Source organism: Lampetra fluviatilis, chromosome 18 (genome assembly GCF_964198595.1).
Source record: "Lampetra fluviatilis chromosome 18, kcLamFluv1.1, whole genome shotgun sequence".
NCBI lineage: Eukaryota > Metazoa > Chordata > Hyperoartia > Petromyzontiformes > Petromyzontidae > Lampetra > Lampetra fluviatilis.
In genome coordinates, this window is record NC_136292.1 from 10,838,505 (window position 1) to 10,864,136 (window position 25,632).

Here is a 25,632-nt window from a genome sequence, read left to right on the forward strand (position 1 = left end):
TACGCCCTTGTAAGGGCGAGGTCCGAGGAAGCCAGTGGTCTAGACCCGCACCTTGGCTGGGTCGGGTCAGATAGCCTCCCCTAGGGTAACCATAGCCGGAGGACCTGGGAACGGAGACGAGGCTAGGCACGCTACGTAGATAGGCAAAGCACAAAGACCTCGGGGAGTAGGCTAGGGTAACTGTATAAGAAGTGTCAGGAAGCACGTGGTGTGTGGAAATAAAGACGTACCCTCTACAAGTGTCTCTAGAACCCATGACAACTGCATGGTCCAGAGTGGACATGGCCACAACTGCACTGCGGCTTGCGCCTTGAACATCACATTCGTGGGGGCTGACAATCGTTCGAGTCGTCTTCGAGGAATCACGTCAAAGTCAGGGTCTCGAACCACGTGCTCATTCACGGACTTTCACTTTTACGGACCTCTAGAACAATCTGCAAACGATTTTGAACATTTTTTTGTTCTTACAATCCAACTTGGGAGGTTATATTGCAATTTGGAATGAAATAAGAAACTTGTGCTCCGGGGGCAATCCCACAAGATCCTCCCACTTGGCAAAATCACCTCCGCTTTTGATGTCGACCATCAAATGATAATAATGTTCACGACTCCGAGATCGACATCACCATCGACACACAATAACCCAACCTCCTCGCTGTCCACTTTCTTTCTGCCCTGATGTGGTATCATCTTGGATTGGATGTTATATTCGTGAGGTTTTTTTTGGATTAGATCGCGTAAATATGTCGTTAAACCCGCCACATTTAACCAAAAAACCCTCTATTATGGATATTGGTCGCGAAAGCCTACGACGTGTTAAACTGGGTCTTATAATATTCTTTGGGTCTTTCTGTAAAGTCACGTAGGTAAGAACAATAAAATAATACAATGAAAATAAAGTGAATAAAAAATAATAAGAAAATATCACGACGTTTCGATCACTTTATTATTTTTATTTTATTGTTCTATCTACGTGACTTTACCAAAAGACCCAAAGAATATAAATAATATACGTAGTTTTAGTTTTTATACATCGTCATTAATGCAAATCGCATCTCACAATTGCTGATAATTCACAAGCTGGAAGACAGCCGAGCAGTGAGGCAGCGCCAACAATTGTCTAAGCTCTGCACTCCTCTATATATTAGGATGTTTTCTGCAAATTATTGCTTAAGTGGAAGCCAGAGCACCCAGAGAAAATCCACGCACACGAGCAAAGCTATCCAATACAGAAGGTATTGGATAGCAGATAGTTAAGTCTTCATAATGAAGGTTTTTGGGTTAATCGCGATTGTGTCGTAACCCTCCACCACCCGACACAGCAAGTAAGGGTTGTCATGTAAACAACGCACCAATTAGTTACTTCAGCCCACCGGTGTGTTGGAGAGTAATTCCACAACAGTCCAGGGGTCCATATTCTTTGGTTCTTTCTGTAAAGTCACGTAGATAGAAAAATAGTAAAAATGAAAGTGAATAAAAAAGTTTTAATGAAAAAACTAAAAAACTATTGTACACTGTAGCCTGGTTCTTAATCGGAGTGTACTGCCAGTCTATAATGTAGAATGCAGCCTGGTTTTTAAGCTGGTGTGCGTATTTGCAGTCTATGATGTAGACTGTAGCAATGGTTATTAAACTGAGTGAGCGTACTGGCAGTCTATAATGTAGACTGTAGTGTGGTTATTAACCTGAGTGAGCGTACTGGCAGTCTATCATGCAGGCTTATTCTTGAAAAAATAATAACCACGTCGGCTCGTATTCACATTGCGGCTCTTGAAAGTTTTTTTCAAACCAAATTTGAAAAAAATGGCTCGTTATTTTGGTTGCCGACCCCAGGTGTGAGCAGTATTTTTGCTGTATTGTAGAGCCTTCTCCTGGCAAGCGAGGGTATGGCACCTCGACACCTCGGGGGGTTTCACAACATCCGTGCGATCCGCCAACCCTCGCCTCCATAGTGCTGGATAACAGGCGAGCGTCCTGTTACCAAAACAGAAGTACCCGTACTCCTCATTGGCAAGTCCATTCTCGGCAAACTCCGTGCACCCTGTGAAAGCTTGAAGTGTTATTGCTCCTCTCTTCACATTTCTCAATTCAACAGGTGCTCATGCCTCCTTCTACACAACATCTCCCAAACCCAGTGGCCCGGACGTTCATCAATGTCTTAATTGCATCACTATTCAACAAACTGCAAAAGCTCTCCTCTACAGCACGATCCAAAATGCAACTTCTAGTCCATGCCTGTGCATTATACATCACCCGAATACAATACTCTGAACCCTCTCTTGGCTCCCGATCCAATTACGTACCATATTTAAGATAATCGATAGATTCACACCCTGCTCATCTCACTCTACTCCCCTCCACACACTCGTCTCAATTAACTACGGTTGTAAATGGCTTCGCTCATTCTCCTCTGCTGCCCCCATGGTCTGAAAGGTCCCTTTCTCCGAGGCACCCGTGCTCTTGACTCTCTCTCCGTAACTGTTCAAGGCTCCATATCTTCATTTTCCTCTCTGCCGGTATAAAACAAACGTGCTGTATAGAAACACGCCCATATTCGATACAGCGTTTTGATATTTGGTCGCGTTGACACGCTATATAATTCCAACTCTATTGAATTGTACCACTTCTTTGGGAGACATGTAACTTACAAAGTACTCAATGATAGTGAATGGTAATTGCCGCGAGAGTTCAATTAAAGTGAACAAATTGGTTAACTCCCAAAATTTGTGTTCGTCTTTCCAATGATGTCATGTGTTTGGTTGGTTAGTTGGTGCATCCCACAAACCAAAAAAAGGCACAACGAGCAATCGCATCCATCAAGAATTAAATCTTATTTCATAGTACAGCATAAATAAAAAAGTCATTTTTATTACAAAAACATGTCTTCTCATAAATACTGGTCTCAGTAAAAATGTGTACAAAACATGTTTGATCTGCCCAGAGAAGTGAACGGTCACAAGTAATGTTACAAACATATAGATTAACCCTCTGTAGAACTATAATGAGACGCTTCGCATATGAACAATTTAAAACACAGACACAACAAAAGGCCTCAAAAATGAAAGCTATCACCAGGCAGACCTGCTATGTACAAGCAGGCTCTAAGTCAACCTAGTTATGTACAGCATTGCCACAGGCTTGACAGTTCAGACGCAACGACACACACTTTTAGCTGATGGCTTAAAACACGCACGAAAAGCGCGCTTTTTTATTTTTCTTTTCTATTTTTCTATTTTCCTGCCGCCCCTCGGACGTTCAACGGAAAATGGGCTCAGTAGCCAGCATTTTAAGAGAACGGTGAAACAAACATTTTTTTTTAGTGTTTCGTAGCTACGACAATCAAGTACAATCTAACCGGAGAAAATAAAGAGTTTACACAGCGCTTGCCTGTACACGCTCGTCAAGTAGGCCAGAAAAACCGTACCGTCTCAATGAACCTACACCTCAACGCCTCAAGTCGCGTCACTTCCACGAGGTCATCCGCTGTCGTCGCTAACCATCACCATCATCATGGGTGCAAGATTTAGAACACAAGTACAGTTAATGTCACTCTTTAAGCCCACCCCATTGCTTGTTTGTTCATTTGTGTTTTCAGCAATGTTTCAGCTTACTCTTTTATGTTAATTTATCGATGAGGACTGTGGTTGGGTGGTGGGATAAGCACTAGGCTCCTGTGAGAACGACTATATTTATGAATGATCTGTGAATTGAAGCAGGTGTAATGATGAGAACAGCTGATATTACTGCACATTAGTATCAAACTCTGGCAAATTAAATTAAGGTAACAAAAAAAGCATTGCTAAAAAAACATCGGGTAAAACGAAACAAAAACATTCAAAGACAAAAAGATACAAATATGGCACAATTCAGCCAAAATAAAAGTGAATGCTCACAATGTGCATTGGGGGCCAGTTAAACCAGATTCATAAATGAAGCCATTCGGTGAGATTCTCCCGAGACAATAGTGAAGATGCCCAAGAGACTGGAGTGAGGGGCACAACCATAGCCCCATAAAGTCGGCTCTATGTAGATTCCACAGAATGCAGCACATTCTGGAAACTACAACCAAATGCACGGCTTCTCAAGACAATCCAATTAAGCAATTTTACGTAAAACAATTACAATGTTTGCAATCGATCAATGCTAATGATAGTTGACCACAACTTGAATCCTTAAACGTATTTGAATCTTATTTCTTTAAAAATATATATACACATCAGGACGTTAAATGTTATAATCCGATTTGGCATTCACTATGGCGGAATAACGGTTAGTGACTGAATTTTTTTTGCGAACCTAAGTTATTTTAAACAAGAGCAAAAGTGGTCACGCAAATATATTACCATATACATCTTTTTTGGGGGGCTAAAAATAACTAAATATGAGGACTATGTCCCAACAGCCCCTTCCGTTCCCTTGAACATCCAGTTTTCATAATTCTATGACCAACAAAAATGGCTTTTCACGTTAATTGTATATCGACCAAATTTACGTGAGAATGAGTCTCCCACCATCACTTGTGCTTCTGCACTGAGGTTGTCTCGAAAAAGGAACTGGTCAAAACACCGATTGGTGGCGTAGGCAGTCTTAACTCTCGGATAAAGGTTATACATAACTGAGCTTTCAATATCATTGTCTGAAGGCCAGGCAGCCAAAACATTGATGTGTTTTTCCTCCCAGTTGCAAATGTTTTATTATTTTAACTAACCCGTTATTCATTGTACAAGTTCAATGAAGCCACTTGACAATATAAGCTTTAACTCTCGTGGAAACAGCAGCTACACAGACTAAAAGTGGATTATTTAATGTTACGTCAGCTGTAGTGAGAAGCTAATCCTATTAATTTTTACAGGTGTAATGAGCACAATTCAACAGTGATGTGCAACCCCAATATTTCAGGGTTACAGTGGTGGCTTCTTGATTGAATTAACTGTTAACGTGCACAAGAGATAATGGAGTCTAGGTGAAAAATCAAACGATGAGACATCGGGGGCTACGACTGTTTACCTTAGTCACACCTTGCCACAGCCACAGTCATAGCGTTTCCTGTTCTGAGGCATGAAGTAGGATAATTTTGGTCACAATTCAATCCAACAATTTTGATAGGTAAAGTCCATTTTTTTACATTCATCCATTAAAGAATACATTTCTGTTCTTTGCTCCGAAGGGTAGGGATTAGAGATTGAAGAGTTACATATATATTTGAGATTAGGACTTGGGATTTGTGGTTTAGATTACATCAGATGCAGGCTTCTTCTAAAGGGACCAAAATTATTACAATGCATGCCTATATTTCTGCAATTTGGAGTTGAGGATTGGTGGATCACATAGAATTGTAAGATTCTTAATCCTGCTGTGCTAAAAGGCCATAAGATGGCAGTTAAACTAGATTTTGTTAACCATCTGTAAGATACTTTGCTTTCTCCTCGTATTTGATTAATTTCTCTGGGAACTCCAGTTTCCTTACACATTCAAAATACTCAAAAAAATTGAACTGGCCAAATAGCCCAATGTAGAAACCTATTGTGGGGGGGGGGACTAACTTAAAATTCAGTGAGGAATTTCTTGAAATAATATTACTTAACATAGCTTCCAATTATCCAACCTCCCATTGTGGCAGCAATACATAGATTTCCTATATATTCTGCATATACAGCTGATATAACTAAACAGGACAATTCAGGATGTCACAATAACAAAGGCCCAAATGTATGAATTTGCTACGGGGGAGAGGGGGGTAAGCAAGGCTGTGATGGGCATGCAGCACAGGATTAAACAAATGCTGGCCTCAGTTTGCAAGCCAAGTTTATGAAGACGACTTCATGACCATCAATTTCCCATTTACAGAACATCTCGGCACTGGAGGACGCCACGCTGTAACAAATGTGGTTAAACAGACCATTGGTGAGTTGTCCTTTGACGTCTTTTTCACATTACACTTTTGCTTATTCAACGTCTCTTAATAGCTTCTGTAAATATTGAGATTATTTAGCATGAAATTGATATATAAATTTGAACTGTAATCGTCAATTAACTTTTTCTGTGGCATCACCGCCGAGGTTTGCCAAAATCTGCCAAAATCCTTGCAAGTGTCAACAAATATTTTAACTTATGCATTTTTTTAAAGCAAGACACAGTTAATTGGCAAATATTATTAATCTGTCATACAATATAGTATATTTAATTGTTGCTTGTTTTATGCAGCTTCTAAAAAAGTGTTTATGTAAACTTTTCCACCAACACAAGACACTACCAGGTAAATATATTTTCAGCTGCAGACATTTCACTTCAGGAAAACCTTCAAGTTATTCTTCAACAGCCACTAACGTAGGCTTTCGAGCCCAAATTGTAAATGACGGAGACAAGAGGCGCCCAAACTTTTTGAGGATGACGATTGATAGGGGTAGGGACTTACATCGGTCATCTTCGAGTCACTCACTCGACAACCTACACCAAAGCATACACCGATCCGATACTGTCCATAAGTTACGCTAACAGCGACACTTTCGTTACACTCCACGCTCATTCACAATCAATGCTCTTGGCAATACTTCATAGCTCCTACATTTCTAAGTTGCTTTAAAGAAGCACATTTGAGGGAGCTGATCATTTGAAACCATTTCACCAATATATTTCTCTGATGATGTGGAATCCCCGACAGTCCAAGAAAGTGAAGTACCCATGTGGAGCCGTGCAAAAACAACCACCAGAAACAGATACACATACACTCAAGAGCACAGTGAAGAGATACCCAGTGGGGCAGGCGCATAACAAAATACAAACATTTTCTCGTAAATTTTGGCCAATACACATTGCTTCAGATCTGCTTCAAAAGCACGAGCAGATGTTGTATACGAGATATTATGGTCAATGCACTGGCAAATTTTCCGTTCAAAGCCAGTTCTCGTCTGGGAAGACGGTATTTTCTGCCCCGTGCTTTATTGTCCACAAGCATGCGAGGGCTACCACCCAAGATCGTCCAGCGCGTTCAGCAACGGTTGGAGCACATTGCAAATAAAACAAGATGCAGGCGGTACTGGAACCCCCCCCACTGGCGAGTGATGAACAAAAAACCCAACCCTACGTGGACGTCCATGAGGAAAGTGTTCGGCTCCACCACGCGGTCAGCAAACAGAAATGTAATTTTAAAACGAATGTCTAGCTTTTGGTATTATACCTGATTACTGCATTACATTGTAAGTAACAATGTAAGATTACACTGTATTTATACATTAATCTTATTCATAACCATTTTAGCCATATGTATACTCTGGTAGTGCCTCAACAACACTTAAATTGTAAGATACTATAAGTTAATTCGAAAGAAACAATTTTATTTGTACGTGTCATTGCTAAATGATACGTACAATTAACCAAAATAGAGCATCACCTAGTTGCTTGTGGTCGTAATAATCTCACACAGGTGCCATATAAAAGGCTTTTTGGGGGGTTGGAGTCAAAGCTACCACCTTAAAATATCTGCACTAGGTCATTAATTTGCAAAAGGTGTTTCGTCTGGTTTACAATCTCATTAACCTCCATCTTATCTGCACAATTGCACTTATAACAAGTGCATTTAATTTTCATGAATCGAAAAAATCCATGCTTACCAAGGTGAACATAAGCTATTTCCATAAATTCTTACATGCCCAGTCTGTCCCTTCAGCAAAGGAAATTAAACCATACATGCTATCTGGTGCTCTTGAACAATTATGCCTGCTTAAATTAAAACCTCTCAATTTTTACAGTGACACATGTTTATACGAATCAACTGCACACTCCATGGCCTCCTCAACAAAATGCTGCAGGCATCTGAGAAACTACAGATCACATAGTAAATCTTCAAATCTAGAATTAGATCACATACTAGTGTTAGAATTACTTGATGCTCCTCAGATAAGTGCACAGGCACGCAAGAGTGTATCACACGTGAGAGTAAGCTGCAGAATTATTCACCTACTGGTATTGTAGCAAAACGATTACCTTTTAAGCTACTAAAATTTGCCTTTTTCTATATTAATACGCATGTTTCTACATTTTAGTTTTTAAACTTGTTTGGTTTGTTGGTGGTAAATGGGACACTTTTTAACCTGGGAGAGTGTATTAGTGAATTTAGAAATTGTGATGTCATGGTACTTTTACACACCATGTGGTTGGAAAAAAAAATCAGTACATTCTGAAGAGCCATATTATAGATTACGTAAGTTATCACATGGTACTCTATGGTTTTCGGTAAATTCACGTAGAAAGAAAATAAATGAAATAGAATACGACGTTTCGATTGCAACACAAGCAGTCATCATCAGGTAGAACTAAATTTGAGAGAGAGACAAAACACAGACACGGAGACACACAAGCAAAGAGAGACAACACAGAGACTCTGAGAGACACATAACATAGACTGTCTGTGTGTCTCCGTGTCTGTGTTTTGTCTCTCTCTCAAATTTAGTTGTACCTGATGACGCGACTGCTTGTGTTGCAATCGAAACGTCATATTATATTATTTAATTTATTTTCCTTCTACGTGACTTTACCGAAAGGACCAAAGAGTAATTCCTGCAGTCACAAAAGCTTCAAATAAAGTTTTTATCACATGGTACTTTTACAAACACCATGTGGTTGGAAAAAAGTCAGTACATTCTGAAGAGCCATATTATAGATTACGTTAAATGTCATTTCTATTTCTGTAAAAGGAAGCTTGTGCACACAATACTGTGTAAGGCACAAATGTGTGCGCACACAGGAATAAATGTTAATTTGCTTAAACCAAATGTCTTGCCAATGCGTTTAGTTTTGTGGTCAAGATGTGTAATGTTCCAGGAAGCCTAGAGATTGTATGCATCACATGGGCAAAAAATGCTAGCAGGCAAAAAAATCGCAACAGAGGCTAATTCACAACCTTCTCGTAATCTCTCATCAAATGGGATGTTTACATTGTTTCATAACCGGACCTGCTTTTGTTACATAAATATTTTTGCATGATGTTTTAAACATGGGAATTTGGAATGTGCAATGAGAAATAAGAACATTGAAAACACGCAAAAAACAGACAATTCCTAATTATATTGGCATCATGGAAATGTACTACGTGCCAAACCCGTGCCGCCACCTTGGCATGATTTGCTGTGAATAAAACTGAAAAATAAATGCAACTTTATTAAGAAATAAAACTTACAGCTTTTATGATACTTGACATTCATAAGAAAATGTATGGATAAGCTGACTTAAGGTCAGATCTGTTTTCTTTAAAAGACACTTTCCTATTGCCTAGACTCCCATAGTTTATAAACATCCAAATGAGCACTCATGCACACTCACGTACCATTGCGCACACAAAAGAAGTAGAGTAAAAGTGGCTCATGGCAAATCGTCTGCTCAAGTTCTACTCTATTTATCTTGCAACCGCATTACACGTTACAACAAATCATCATTGGGCACCACGACAAGTAACTCAACGACCTCGCGACGCTGCTGCACCTCCCGCCTTCCCATCTCTCGGTTGACCATTGCAAGGGCCCAGCCCCTCACCACCACCACCTCCCGAAGAAAAACTCGCAGGCTGGTTTTTACGTGATTGCGAAGAGAGAACGAGACCGACGGACACGAGTGTTGAAATTTGACCACGTGTGCCACCCCCTACTGCCTGTATGCCGCGCATTCCGCCCTATTTCTCGACGGGCTCTGCGGCACCGGGCGGACGGCGGTGGCTGCACAAAACATTTCTCACCAACCTCGGTTGGTGGGATTCGTCAGCTGTCCAGAATGCTGTTAACAGCCTCTTCCAGTGCCGAGTCCAAGGGTCCACCGGGTGCGGGGCCTGGCGAGAATTGTGGGAAGTCCACGGGGAAAGGTTTGTGGGGCAGCCCGTGCGGCGGTTTGGGCACGATGGCTGGCAGTGGCCGTAAGTGCGGGGGCGGCCTGGGCACACCACCCCCGCCGCTTACGCCACCACCAACACTGGTGGGCCCACCTCCGCCTCGGTCCTGTGGCCTCTGCAGGTCGAGGATGCTGTTGATTGCACTCTGCAGGTGCTCTGTCAGTCCATCGTCCTGCGAGCTGTCGCTCGAAAAGCTGGCGTCGCCATCGTCCTCGTCGCCCAGGCTAGGTGCAACGGCCGCCACGGCCGCCATCTTCACGGCCTCGTCCGCCACTTTAAGGCGGAGGCGTGCTGGCAACTCCCATGGGAGCTGCAGCACTGTGCGCTCCAAAGAGCGTTCAGGTACCGTGTCCGGCTTGGGTTTGGCCACCGCGGGCGGCGTGTGGTCAGTGTTCATGCCATTGCCGGGCTTGAATGTCAGCATACTGCTTGCACTGCTGCCACTTCCGAGGGTTGGTTTGGAGGTGTCGACGGTCGCTGGCAAAGCGTGAAACACTCCGACGGGTTTGACGATGGCCAGGCCGTCCTTGGCGCCGCCCATAGCAGAGTTGAAGGCGCCAGCAGGCAGACTGGCAATGCTACCCTTGGCCGTCTCGGAGGAGGAAGTGAACGTTGAGTTAATGACGCCTCCCCTCTGCCCGCTCGCCACCTTCAGCAGCGTGTCGGTCTGGCCAAGGCGGCCGCGCCCCTCCTCGGACGGCAACGACAGGCGAGCCAGCTTATGCCCGCTTGCGCCCCTCGCCCCTAGCCGTACCTCAGGCAACAACAGTGGGGAGAGGTCTGCCGAGCCGTTAACCTGCCCACTACTTGCTATGGGCAGAATCGGTTCGGACGGCCTCTTTGCGGGTGGTGTTGGTTGAAGAGAGGGCAGGGCTGGGGCTGCCATCGACTGCTGTTGTTGTGGCGGCGGCGGAGGCAGTGGTGGTTGTGCCGTGGCTGTTGTCTCTGTTTTTATTGCGGTGTTTTTGATCACCACCCCATATCCGTCGCCTTGTTTTATCTTCAGCTTGAGGCCGCCGCTACTGCTGGCTACGTACGTCCGGTTGGCTGCTGGCACGGATGTGGAGGCTCGATCGGCTGCACCGGCGACAGCCCGATCAGGCGAGCCCACCATGCGCTCTTGCTTGATGACAATGCGAATGGGTGTCACTTGAGTGGAGCTTCGCTCCGTAACAGCACTCGCTGAGGTGACGGCGCTGGCCACGCTGGGGGCCTGCGCCGGGGCCTGCGCCGGGGCCTGCGACGGGGCTTGCGACGGGGTTGATGGGGTTGATGGGGTCGTCGTCGTCGTCGTGGTCGAACTCGTCGCGCGTGAGAGAGAGGCCAGGTATGCAGCTGTGGAGACAACAGTTCGACGTGTCCAAATAATCAGCGAGGAGTCTTGTACAGACTTACATGGAGGATTTGAACAAGCATACATACAACTAACATTCAAAATATACACACCGATATATACATAACATTCAAACCACCATACTAAACACACACCACACAAAATTTACAATACATGTAGAGACTAAAAAAACCTCTGTTCCCAACATGAAAATCTTACCAAAAACTTTCCAAATCCCGTTTGGCTACCATGATGCAAACACGATCTGGGCTATATGTACGTACGTATGTAGAACTTCTTTCGCACCGTACATAGACAACCACGCTAATCGGAGGTGCGGGAAGCTATCCCTCCTCTCCTCTACTACCGTACATACCAGGGTTATCCAGGGCCAGCCGCTTGTCGCTCATGAGCTCGGCCTTCTCCTCCTGGATGAACATTCGGTCCATCATGACCATCTCTGCAGACGGGCTCTCTCTCTGTCAGGGCAACACAAGAACTCGATGAGACGCGATGCATTCTATAGCATGCTAAAATGTGAACAACCGTTGTACCGAGGGGCAGCTTCCTCAGTGTATTCTACTCTACTAGTGAGGAAAACACAGAGAGGCAAAGTTACTTCAAAATATTTTTTTTTCACGCACGCATTCTTTTGCAAGGAAATTGTTGGCAACTGTCGACAAGCCAAGATTACAAAGCGAGTATTAAGTTTGTAAAATAATAATTTGCTTGCAGTTCTTTTTTTTCCGAATTGGGATGTAGGCCATGGCACCAGCATGCAATTCATTATTAATTCATAAATGACGTAAAAAAAAATCTTGGCAAAGCATTAAAGCATTCTAAACCATGGATGTAGTGCAGAAGCTCAAAGGAAAGTAAGACAAACAGGATGATAACCAACCACCAACCTAGCCGACACCAAATACGATTGTGCGAGACAGGATTTTCAATATTTTTGCTATCTGCAGCATGCTTTAATATAGGTTTTGTGTGTAGACACTTCCAGCGATGTACTGCAATGTGATGACTAACACATTCCTCCTGCGGAGGGAGCTGGTAGGAATGTTGGGTTGCTCGGTCAATGGTCAGGGTCACCGGCGGCGTGGTGTATTCCGCAAATATGCCCGACTGTGAGGGCGGGCACAAGCCGGCGTGAGTAGGTTAAACGTTGAGTTTTATAAGGGCACCACGGGGTGACCAGCCCTTCCCCACCCAGCCCCTCCCCACTCTCCCCTCCCCACCCAGCCCCACCATCCCACCCAGCCCCTCCCCACCCTCCCCTCCCCACCCAGCCCCTCCCTGCACGACGGACACAATAATCCCCTGTGGGTTGGTGTAACCAGGAGGTTCCTACCAGTATTATCATTAATGCAAGACTAGTGGACAACTAGAGTGGTGCCATCATGCCAATATGTCATGCACAGATGCAGGATTTTTCCACCGAAACTCTTCTGTGTAAATTTCACAACCATTCACCGAAGAGCCTGCAAACCCCTAATTAAGAAGCCCTCATTTGAGAAACAGATCCTAGCTACACACTGGGTCCTTGTTAATCCCAAAGCTTTCTTACCCGTGCTTCCTCGAACAGCAGCAGCCGGTACTTGTTGAGCATGGTCTGTGTACGATGCAGCAGTTCAGTGGAGACCGTCTCAAATTCCTCGTCCACTGCGGTTCGAACATTGACAGTCAATAATTACACAAAGCAAAATTAAATGTACAAACATGAACACAAATATCCCCGTTGTCAGCTTGATGGACTACTGAAGGCGGTTTTGTGAGAAATTATTTAGGTTAACAAGGCACAAGAGGGGATTCCAAATATTAAATATTCTTGGCAATCTGTCTCCCCAATACTTATGTTGATCATATCCTTTAAGGCCAAATAAACCGAAGGCAAGAACAGACGAGGTTCTGATACCACTTACCACCCAATATTTTGTGACCGAGAGATGAATTAAGATTCAAAGTACAATGCGTGAAGCACAGCAAGACCAAGTCCCCACTACCCTTCAGCTGTGTGTGTGTTAGTATAACCTACCCATAAATACACAGACCACGCCCGTGTACAGCCTATACAGACTATTTAGGAAGGTGCTGTTCGTGAAGACAGCACACAAGGGTATCGTGTAACCAGCACCATATCTAGCCGCCTTTGTCTCGTCAGTGCCAATGCAATAGACAAATATCTCCCGTACAGGCATATCAGACAGTTAGGGCAAGTGCTGTTTGCGACATGGTACACCAGGGGTGGGTGGCCAGCACCACGGCCTCAAAGGTATTCCTTTAAGGCTGATTCGATCTAGGGGAGGCCCAGGACCGATTCAGACAATCGTCACTGGTGTTGGCCTTGAATGGGAATCGAACTCGGGTCGCCAGGTTTATAGCGCAGCGCGCTAACCGCTACACTACCGCTCCCCAGTGCCAATGCGCACACACACACACAAAACTCGTGCCTCACCTTTGCTGAACTCATGCATGGAGGGCATGGTGCCACGGTACAGGTGGTAGGGCAGCAGGCGGCGCACGGCGTCGTGGTACGAGCCGAATGGCCGCCGGTACTCGGGTTGCAGCACAGCCTCCTGGTCTTTACGCAGCTGCTCCAGGAAGCTGTGGGAAAGCGTGCCCAGCAATGTCAGTCAACGAGCCGTGAAGAGACAGAGAGCCAGGAAAACGTTACAACGTTGTGCCACCTGCTTTCCCATCTCTTCTTGATTTACTCTCCTTCCTGTGCCCTCTGCTCCGGCAATATTTTTTTGTTATAGTGGGGCCAGACCAGATATATCACTTGTCGTTACCACCTGAGGTAGTAACATTTTATTCGGTACTAAACTCTCTTTATACGGCCAATAAAAGTAGTTCGAAGATAACCTTTTCAAAATAGTGGGTTATATAAAGCACATTTATAGATCACAAAAACATTGTCCAGCAATAATCAATTTCTGTTGTGACATCAAATAAAATTATCCATACACTGTTAAACGTTAGAACTGTCGACTCCCTTAAGTTCAAATCCAAAATGTAGTCTTTATTTTCGTCTACAATTATGACTTTGTGTCTCTGTGGTACATTTCGCTATTTAGTTTCATACTTTTTTTGTTCTCTAAAAAAATCAAAGAAAAAAAACACTCCTCTTTCTTTGTCACTCCCTCCCTCGTAATTAAGTCTTTCCCCCAAGTATTGTTACCCCATAATATTTAGATGCTTCAACAAGCAAAATTGTATAATATTCTAGATTTGAAGTTTTCGTTACTGCAAGGATTCATACTCTGGTTTTTTCGGTAAAGTCACGTAGGTAAAAAATGTAAATACATTAAATTAAATCACGACGTTTCGGAAGCAACAAAAGCAACCGTCATCAGGTGTTGACTGCTCCAGCAAAATGACTGAGGCGTCTGAAGAGAGTTATTACGAGACAACGTGTTTATATAGGGTGTTAGGGGGGCCTGTGGCAAGCACCAAAGCAGTGTGGACGTGCACGGGATTAGTATGAGTTAAGCCGATAGATAACCATCTGTATTCTCTTTGTGATGTATAACATTCTGCCGTATAAGTGCAAGACGTGTATATTGACGTGGCGTATATTGAGCCTGAAAGTGAATACGTACAGGCTCTCTTTGGTGAGCTGCACAGGGGCTGTCCGCTTCACTCCTCCCATGTGACCCTCCTGCCGCAGACAGACACGATTCATTACATGACGATGACAACCAACAAGTGGGTCTCAACCGATCGAGCTACAAACGACCTTCTTATTTACAACTAGCAGATCTTTCCAAGGTGGAGGGAAATGGAGCACAATGCGCAAGTCCACCGACTGCTTTAAAGGTGTTCCAGGATTCATGAGCTGTGCAAAGGGTGGCAGAAGCACTGAACGGAGCCACACCTTGCTCAACATGTGGATCTGTATGTGTCCCTTCCTCAGCCCTAGGGGCAGCCGGGCAATAGTGCCAGATTTCACCTGTCCATCGTGTCAACACCAGAGTCAGCTTTCACAAGTGGCCTGGCCAGATCTCACACCCAAGTTGAAATGCTCAGCTGGGAATATGCCCAACAAACGTGAGCAATTTGTAGTTTATTGGAAGGATACTACTTCTTGAGTAACAGAATAATGCAACATAGCATATTGCATAATCATAAGTGTAGCAGTAAAATCGAGAAGAAACAGTAACTCAAGGTGTTTAATGTAATTCAGGTGTTGATTTTGTGCAATACGTATTGCAATGCAGTTTGTAATAAATTACAACAAAGCACTTAAACCATGCACTCTAACAGTGAAGTGCACCACATTAGATAGCAACAATAACATTTTGCTTTTGGCGTTTAGTTTGCCGTCCTTCACCCGCACCGCTGATTAGCACAGTTGGCTACTTACGGTGCGAAAGAAATACAACGTACATACATTTTATTCTGGATACTGAATTTCACAAAGCATGGTGCCATGTTGGCCCATTCTGGCAAATCAAATATACACTCAAGTTAGGAAGCCACTGGAGCGATGCACTTTTAAATCTAAATTGAAAACTAATTTCTTTACAACTATTTGTTGTGTTTAGTTTGTCGTTCTTCCCCCGCACCTCCGATTATCACGTTTGGCTACATACAGTGCGAAAGGACAACATTTATATATAACAAATACACTTTTAGGTCAAAAACAAGGGTCCTAATTAATTGTATCGGCAAAAAACAGTTTCTACAAATGGCAAAATGCTAAACTATGCTGCTCTTTAACAAAATGGCAGTACATAAAATAAAGTGATCTAAAATCATGGGTGGATAGAACACGTGCATTTTTTTAAACTCTCAAACATACGAGGCCGAAAAGTAGGGCAGCTGATAGCAATAAAGTCAGTTACTCTCTATATGCATGGATTTTATCTGGGTACCACCTAAGCTCTCCCACAAGCAAAATACTTTTTGAAAGAAAATTACAGGATCCTTATAGAAATCTCCGGACTAAGTCATTGCTATAAAGACAGATGAATGAATGACATTACATCAACGAGTAATTATTGTGCAAAAAAAAATAAGAAAAGTTAAATCCCTTATGCAAATACGCTACTTTACCATTAAGTACTGATCACAGGTGCTTTGTCTGAGCACAAGTTGAATGCAGCTAAGTATGGCTCACATCCTGAGATGTCTGCTGTGGAGCCAGAGGCTTGAGCAGCATGGGCTGGCCCTTTCCCGACTGGCTCGTCCCCAAAGTCCCCAGCAGCATCGTTTTGCCATCCATGGACATCTGGCCAGGCTGGGTTGCTGTACACAAGGCAACGCACAGCACCATCACGCTGCTGTATCACATTCAATGACTGAAACATCATGTTTAAAACATGCAAGTACACATTCTGAAGCAGTGGTTCTTTCGGCACTTGGGTTACATTAGGAAAAAAAGTATTCGTATTGTTTGAAGGCACACAGCTGAAGCTGTAGGGTATTTTCCAGTGTGCCAGAGTATGCAAGACAAATTGTTTGTTTGCTTAGTAGAGCACTCTTTCGTCTAATATGGTCAGATTGCTTTTCTTATCCGATTCCATTCTCTCACACTGGATGATTCACTGCTCAATGAGCTGTGAATTTAAGTGTATTTGTCGGATTAAATTATACCAGTAACACACATGGAATACATTTTCAGGTAAAAAAAAAAACACGTAAAAATTATAATTCCTTCCCCCCTCCACCACATGAGTATCTTACCCATGATAACAGTTTTGCCGATTTGTGTTCCCTGCTGCATCTCTGGCCTGACAGCCAGCCCAGGCGCAGTGGGGGCCTGTGCGATCGCCTGCATCTGACCACCCGACATGATGGTAGGCGCCTGCTGATGCTGATGTGCCATTGGGCTGCTGAGGATGATAGTCTGTTGGTGGGGCTGTGCGTTGGTCTGGGCAGCCATGCCTGGGTTCATCATCCCCGGCGTAGGCTGCAGCAGGGCCTGTTGCCGCCCCTGAAGAATTATCTTTTGTTGTTCCTGGAGTATCAGAGGGGAGGGGAAGATTAGGTGGAAAGATGTCTCATTATGCTGCTACAGGAGGGGTGACATGAAAGTGGATTTGTGAAATCTCCAAGGGATTCACAAACATACTTGGGCAAAACTGCATAAATAACAAATTTAGTTTTTCTTAAACCTGGTTTGTGTAGGTGCCCAATAGCAGTTCCTCAAAGTCTTGAACACCATCCCGTAACCAGCATGCCATAGTAACCAAACAAAATGTTCTCATCGTTCCAAAAGATGGCCCTTTCTGGGCCCTGTGCTCTACTATAATGGGGTCCCCCCAGCATCACATCTATTCATGTTACCCACTAGTCAAGAGCACCTCAGTATTTTATGTACTCGAGATTTTTTGTGACAGAACAATTGCTGCCTCAGAGGTTGTCACGTAAAATAACCCCATCGGGAAAGGTAGTTCCCCCCAAGAGCACCACCACAGCTCCCTTGAAGTAACTACATTCCTTGGGCCCAGGACACAAGCAGCGTGAAGAAACCACCACCATGCCCTAGTATGATAAAGTACCGAGAAACTCAGGGCTGCGGGTGACGTGCATAGACATGATGCCAGGGCCCCAGTGTGGTAGAGTAAAGGGCCTCGAAGTAAATTTCTTGGTGCTCTCGTTTTAATTCAAATGCTCTATGGTGTGCTGGTTACGGCATGGTATTCAAGACTGTGAGAAACATGCCGACAGCCATCGTAAGAAAAGCAATGGTTGCGCCACAATCTTGTGAAAAGCATTGCAAAAATAACTTTTAACTACATAGCTTAAATAAAAAAAATACTTTTAATGCCGACGTAAATATATATAAACCACAAGGCCACATAACACAAAAGCATGACCCCATAAGTGGACAGTGTGAATCAATGGCAAGAGCCAGGATTTTCAGGTAGGGGGAGTAACCCCTCCAGCAATGAAAAATGATAGGAGTTGTTAGTAAGGACTTGTCCCTTGCTTTTTATTCGACGCGTGTGCTGCGATGGCGCAGCCATCGATCGAGGGTCGAATTCGAACCACGTTGTGTGATCAGCATCGCGCTCGCTGAAGGTGAATACCTTCAGGGAAGTCGTTTACTGTATACGCAACTGCGCAAAATTCTGTGAGTCACTTAAAACTGCTTTGCCATTACTTATTGCCATTTATGAACTCAGGACTATTGTCCTATCATCTCATAGAGTCCCTGGCACATGATAATATGCTACACAGTGGCAGTGGGGGTCGCAAAATGCGGATTAATTACTAATAAACCCCAATGATCATTGGGGGGGCACGTGTCACCCCCCCCCCCATTGTCTCCGGCAGTGGTGTGAATGCAGTCCTACTAAGGTTAGGCACACTAGACCAAATCAATGCAGTCGGAAAAACTCCCAAATTTTCAAGCTTTATATAATTTTTCCACATTTAATTCCTTGATACATTCACTTGTCACACAATAACATAATGGACACTAATCAAGAGAGCAACATTCGGGAATACAAAGTAGTATACATTTTCAACTGGAAGCAGCTTTATGTAATTTTAAGGCCACCTTCCAGCTTTAAAGCCACATTTTTGTATATTCCCGAAATGATATTATTTTCCAAGACAAGTATTGTTTAACATCTATGCTTCAGTTGCAGGCAGGAAGTAGCCTCAATCCCAATCAGCCCAATACTATATAGACTATCTCCTATTAGCCAATGGGTAGCTTCCTGCAAGCTCTCGTCTCATTACTGTGCATAACCAGAAAAAAACCGTGCTACAAGCCACTTAAATGTGGACCTCGTGCCTCCAAGTGATGCCACATACTGACCTGCTGAATGTGCTGCATGAGCATCTTCTGCTGTTGGTTCGGGTTGGGCACGCCACTCAAGTTCTTCAGCTGCAGTATCAAGTTTTGCAGTCTCTGCTGCTGCTCTGGCGTCAACCTTAGCTGCAGCGTGGCTTGCGCCTGCGGCGGATGACTTATCACCTGCTGCTGTGCTATTACGTGCTGCTGGCCCATCACATGCGATTGTCCCAAGATTTGTTGCTGCTGCTGCTGCACCTGTTGTTGCTGTCCCAACACTTGAGATTGACTCAGAACCTGCTGCTGTTGGGCCATCACCTGAGATTGCTGTCCCATCACTTGCTGCTGCTGTTGTTGTTGCACCATCAACTGAGGCTGCCCACCAGCCACTTGTGCCACCATCGTGTGTGATTGTACCATCATGTGCTGCTGCTGTTGCTGCTGCTGTTGCAACTGCAGCTGCTGGGCAATGGCAGCTTGAGCGTGCAGGCTCTGCTCGGTGGCCGACTGGAGGCCTGGCTGGCACAACACTCCCTGCGACGGCGGCTGGCCTCCCATCATTGGGGCGGCAGAAGCTGGGCCCATCATGGCCTGCGTCACCACGGCCTGGGGCTGGCAGAGTGTCTGGCCGGAGACCGGTTGCGGTGGTGCCAGAGGTTGCCCCCCCTGTTGAGGTAGAGATGAACCCTGCGATGTCACAATCACCGGCTTCTGCTGGCTGGTCACAGTCTGTGGAAACGCATCGAAATGAAAACGCAATGTGACCACCTCGTTATGTATGCACGAGCGAGTAAATTGTTCTAACTAATATAAGCGTATTGACACACATGGTCTTGGTAAAACCCAGAATAACCATCCCAAAGTGAACTGACAAGTTTGGTTGACCTTGAGACTTTTGAGGAACAAAAATCTCAGTAAACACAGATTTGACCAATTTCAGATATGACAAGAAAGCTCTTTGTGACCACTTATGACACAATTTTAAAAGACAATGATACCGAAAAACAAACCTCATATTTTAGAAATAAGTACATAGGACGTTTTCCCAGCACTGTCTCACAAGTTTTAAGCTTCGTTTATACCAAAATCCTTTAAAACTACACTCACATGCTCAAGGATGGTGCTAGTAATATCACCGGAATTATGTTTTATTAACATGCGTGGGAGTTACGTTAGTGACATCAGCACTGCCACGATGACACTCATAATGATGATATTAAGGTTGGTTGTTCAACAACAAATATCCATGCTGCATTCATCGTTGCATTGTGTGTAGGTCGACTTCAGGGCTATTTTTACACAATAAAAAAGGGCAACAATATATAAAATAGATTTTTGTTTGGGATAGTGTAAGTTAACCCACACATGCATCAATTTTTATATGATCGCTTTTATCCAGTTGCAGATAAAATGGAGAAAGGGAAGGGAGGGTGAGCCCACATATATCAGCTCATCCCCCTTCGCAAACAATGTTAGACCAATCCAGGCAAGTGAAAATAGTTTTTCTAATCTGAGGCAGCCATCTGCATGTTCTGTACATCATGATGCTGTCCCTCCCCCTCCAGTTGCTCCTGTACCTCTCTGTGTCTCGAAAACCTCCTGCACCCACTTCCAGGTATAGAACCTTTTGCAATTCCATTAGTGAATGTGGAATAAGAGACAGAACTCATCCAAGACTACAGCAAGGGCCTCCCAAACAAGAGGACCTGAACCCAGCTTCTCTCGAGTATGCTGGTCACCCTTCAGGCAGTCTCAAATAACATTATGCGCCCCCTCCTACCTTTATTTCAGCCCTGCACAGTGGAAGGGACGTGGAGGGAGCAGGTCACACCTATATTCAGTCTGTGAAGTGGGAATCACTCTTGGAAGGACACTCTCGTCTCATGAATTGAGATTATTTTATTTTATTGTGCTTCTATAAATTTCCACAAGGCACTTTATTGAGCTATCATTTGTGGCCAGGTCACTTCTGAATTAATACCTCAGCAGGCTTTGCCTGGTCGAATGGGGATGGTTTAGTTTCATGTGAATGTTTTTGGGTGATTTGTTTACCTTACTTGTACTTTGTACAACTATCGTGTTATTGTATTGTGTTGTTGTAACATTCTTATCAGCCACCACCGGACATCTGTGAAAAAGAGCGTTATAGCTCATCGGATTCCTCCAGTTTAAATTAATATTTTGATTCTGTCCCTACCCGCCAGGTCTGTCCCAGAAAGGTTTGCTCCTCACGACAGCATTGCCTGCTCAAGAAAGGCTGTTCGATGCTCGTGGATCCTTGCCCTCTAAAGCAGCTGTCCCCAACCTTTTTGGCACCAGGGACCGGTTTCGTGGAAGACAATTTTTTCACAGACCGGGGGGGGGGGGGGGGAGTTCATCATTGGGTCTTTTCCCCTTTTCAAATAAGTAACTCCAGCAACGTTTGTTTTTACTCATCTTGGCTAGGGGTTAGCTTGCGGGCTTACCAAAACTGTGACAACTGCGGAAGTGCGGGAAAGAGGCGTGGACGGAAGTGGTAAATAAAATAATGGGCGGGCCACGTGCGGACTAACCACTCACCTCCTGCTGTGCGGCCCGATTCCTAACAGGCCGGTACCGGTCCGCGGCCCGGTGGTTGGGGATCCCTGCTCTAAAGGGCCAACATGGGGCTACCAAGAGGTGCCTGCCAGTTCACACTTATCTTAGGCTTCTTTTGGAGTAATCACCTGATACTTTACAGTCTCTATGGCTCCATATTTTAATTAAATATTCAAAACGTAACAGAATAACCTCATGAGCTGTACTCTTTTGAAACAAACATGAAAGGGCTTCAGATCCTGTATAAATGCTAAGAGGGGCTACTATACCAAATTCAGACTCATTCATGCACAGGTCGGGCTAAAAATAAGCGCAGTTTTGAGTTCAGGTGCCACTGCTGTCATGTACACGACACAGAACTCATTCATAACGACAATTCCCACAAGTATTTAGCAACACCTTACTCATATTTAATTAAAGCCAACATACATTTTCCACATTAAAATGGTAACCACATTAAAACCACACAAGCCCCTGAAAAAAGGGGACCCTAAAGTGTATCACCTTCAGACAGAACAATTCATGATGTCAATACCCACCAAGATTTGAGTTTGCAAGAATGCTTTCCTGCATACGTGTAGGATGATCCCTTACCTGTTCGTATCGATGCTGGACAGAGTCTGGGCTTGGAGCCGGGGGAACGGACCCAGCTAAGGAGCCGCCCTGAGGGGTCATCCTCTCCTGTGCTGGAGTCATTCGATCCGACACAGGAGTAATCCGGCCCGAGCTCTGGGACATCCCCACCGGGGACATGGAGACTTGCCTCAAGCCCACCGATGCCACCGGTGTTAGTCCTGGATGCTGTTGCTGAGATAACGATGCAGGCGATCCCAACATCCCGTCACTGCCAACAGGTCCAGTTGTAGCCATAGAAACAGGAGCCTGATTAGCTATGGGCACTGACAGTTGCTGCTGCTGTGGCGAAACCAATGCTTGCGTTTGTGACGACGCTACAGTGGGCACGGTTATTTGGGGGCCTCCAGTGGCAAGGTTGCCACCGCCCAGCAAAGTCAGCTGCCCAGGCACGCTCGTACACCCACCACCGATGCCCGAAACCACCGTTTGCTGCGCTGAAAACGTAGGCAGTGTGGCGAACTGGGACACAGCACCCACCATGCCAGGCTGATGAGCGGGGATCTGGAAGGCCACCTGGCCATGCTGCAGCTGTATCGAGCTGGTAGCCAGCAACTGCGCCGCCCCCTGCTGCGTCAAGATGTGCCCACCAAGCACCTGACCAAGACCGCCGTGCGCCGAGATGAGTTGCCCGGCCGCCATCGGTGCCCCCGACAGCGCTGCTGGGTTGGAGAGTAACTGCGAAACGGTGGGGTTGCCGAGTAACTGGCTCACAGTGGTCTGGCTGAGCAGCTGGTTCATGGCTTGCGTGTTGAACAGCTGCCCGTTAACACCAAGTGTCTGCCCCGCAGCTGACACGGGCATGAGGAATTGGCCCTGGGTACCACCAGGCTGCTGGATGACAAAACTGCCTGCCTGGTTCACAATCTGAAGACTAATGGGGGGACGGATGGCTGATGCTTGCTGCTGCTGCTGTTGCTGCTGCTGCTGTTGTTGCTGTTGAGTGGTACTCTGGTGATTTTGCAGCACAGTACTCTGCCCGGCCTTTGTTTGCAAGAACTGCTGCTGTTGTTGTTGATGTTGATGCTGCTGTTGTTGCTGCTGCTGAACAGTCACATCCTTCTGACCCTTGCCGGGCATCTGTAGCGCAGGGCTGCCTGGCACCGGTGGTCTCTTGGGACTGATCTGCACCAGCTTTGGTTGGATGGTGACGGGGCCCGGCTTGGGCTGGATGGGCGTCTGCGGCCTTTGCAAAACCACAGCCTGGGGTGCCGCAGAAGTGGGCACCACCGCGACGTGCCCGCCGAATGCTGGGCGCACAGCCCCCGCAGCCGCCGCCGTGGCAGCAGCCTGGTGGCCACCGGGGGCGCCCACCGGGCCGGGGCTGGTTCCAAACAACGCTGGGCTGCCATTCACGGTGGGGATCTGCACCGACAGGCCCTTCTGAATCACCAGGCCCCCCTGCACACAGGATACACGGAGACAAAGGTCCCTCTTTTGGCATGCAGAGAAACCATAAGGGTGAGCGCATAATCACCTCTTGAAACCAACATGGTAAATGAGGTGGTTGAACCTGGAACCCCACTTGGCTGCCTTCAACCAGTACGTTTGAGGCAAGGGTCAGTGGCTCAACATTTAGTGATACTCCCAGACGTGATGACCTGCGACATAGCCAAACTGAAATTCAGAAGCCAGGTTCAAGAACCTGTCTGTGTTTGGACTATTAGAGTGTTATCCCATACTTAGGTTTTTTTCCGCTGAACACTATTTTTCTCCAACATTCAAAACTCTGCTTAACAGGAATTCGCCAAACATTCAAATAAAGAAAGATTAGTCTTGAGATTAAGGCTTTCCTGAATTTAAATATAGTTGCATATGTAATCAGTATTATTCGGCATCTGAAGCAGAGATGGATTATAAGATGAGTCACCTATGGGAGGCCCAAGCTAAGTCATGAGGTCACACAGAAATTATATATTTTCATTTGCTTCATCGCATAAGGGGTATTTCTCTCATATGCCCGGTTATAAAGGTGTTAATCATTAATCACATAGCAATAAAACAAAAAAATGTGAAATGCTCATGCCAAAATTGAGTAGAAACGTAATTTAACATTAGGCAAGTCCACATCATTAGCAACCCCCCCCCATGTAAAAAACACAGGATATATCATGGGCATAAGAGTACAGTATCTCATAATAGTGGAATGAGAGCTACATGTAAATGCATTGTCTTGAGTGGGGCATTATTTTATAATTGGCAAAAACCAGGACTATTCATGTCTAGGGAAGACTTAAAGATGTCCAAAGACAAAAGCCCCTAAATTATGAAAATCCTGTGAAAACCAGGACAGGTGGAAACCCTAAGCACTGGCGAGTTTGTGTCTGTGACTGAAGAGCAAAGCTCCGCCTGACAAGCCGATGTCAATGCAATAACACAGCAAGAAGGGCAGGTTCGCAAACTCATTTTATGAACCGATATCGTCCAGCCAGCTCACAGCCAAACGAGTTCATGAGTTTCCCAAATCGACACGATTCATGAACCAGTGACTCCAAATCGCGAATCCGATTAACACGTACGGTGCGATAGAAGTTCAACATACATACATACAGGCATGTGCTACGACGAACAGATTCTAGTGGGAAATTCCTACCCACCCCCCTCCAAATTCTTTGACAGGGAGACCCACCTGTTGCTGTGCTTGCTGGGGGCTGGCACAGGGTGGCGGTACAGGTGGGACAGCCGCTTGGCCCAGCGCCACCACAGAGGGACCCAGCACCTGGATGGGCGCAGCGGGCGAGGCACCAGCCTGCAGGGCCACATTGCCTATGCCCAGCTGATGGATGAACTGAGGTACACCACCTGGAAAAGGCAGGGTCAGACAAGGCAATGTACAGGTGAAGCACAGGCAGACAAGTAGCAGAAATACGCAGAAACAAGTGAACAGGTGAAAGCTGTGACGATGTATAGATGAATGCACAGGAGACTCCAAATGAGTCATCACATTGTCCATGATTCATCACATTGTCAATGTTCCATGAAGATCACTGTATGGATGAATTATATTAGAAGCGTTTTCTTTGAACATTCATCAATAATATTTTGTCTCAATTAATTAAGTGTTCTTGCTTGAGTTTCATAATTGACAGATTTAAGGTAACCCCACAGGACAAAGAAAAATAGATATTAATAATAGATAAAACATTCACTTAAACAACAAATAATTAAATTGTGTAATGCCAGTGTTAAAATAATGAAATAACCCTGAACACTGACTGTTGGGACACCCTGTATCTTGTGTCCTTGAAATGTGGGCAAATATCATGGGGTGGGGGGATGCTTTTGGCTAGGACAACTAAAAATGTCAGAAAAAATTCAAGCATTTTGAAAACTGCACTCGCAAAGCTCAACAGTGGAAAGCAATGTCGACTTGCTATTTGCATCTCCACGCTGCGCAACAATGTTGCTTTGTAAGCCAGTCCCAGTTTAGTAGCGTACTACATATCAACTACTGTTGAT

The 25,632-nt window shown here is 45.0% G+C and overlaps 1 protein-coding gene across 7 annotated transcripts in view; it reads right to left on the reverse strand.

Moving 5' to 3' along the window:
- Positions 1–2,809: 2,809 nt before the first annotated feature.
- Positions 2,810–25,632, reverse strand: part of BICRA (BRD4 interacting chromatin remodeling complex associated protein) — a 43,045-nt gene continuing 20,222 nt past the window's right edge. For all 7 annotated transcript variants that reach the window (XM_078864591.1, XM_078864593.1, XM_078864592.1 and 4 more), the window contains 10 exons: positions 24,803–24,975; positions 22,135–23,574; positions 18,988–19,692; positions 16,902–17,175; positions 16,336–16,463; positions 14,816–14,874; positions 13,669–13,817; positions 12,781–12,875; positions 11,587–11,689; positions 2,810–11,212 (listed from right to left, as the gene is read on the reverse strand). In XM_078864591.1, the coding sequence (XP_078720717.1) occupies positions 9,750–11,212; positions 11,587–11,689; positions 12,781–12,875; positions 13,669–13,817; positions 14,816–14,874; positions 16,336–16,463; positions 16,902–17,175; positions 18,988–19,692; positions 22,135–23,574; positions 24,803–24,975 (4,589 nt within the window). In that variant the 3' untranslated portion in view covers positions 2,810–9,749. The remainder of the gene's footprint in view (positions 11,213–11,586; positions 11,690–12,780; positions 12,876–13,668; positions 13,818–14,815; positions 14,875–16,335; positions 16,464–16,901; positions 17,176–18,987; positions 19,693–22,134; positions 23,575–24,802; positions 24,976–25,632) is intronic.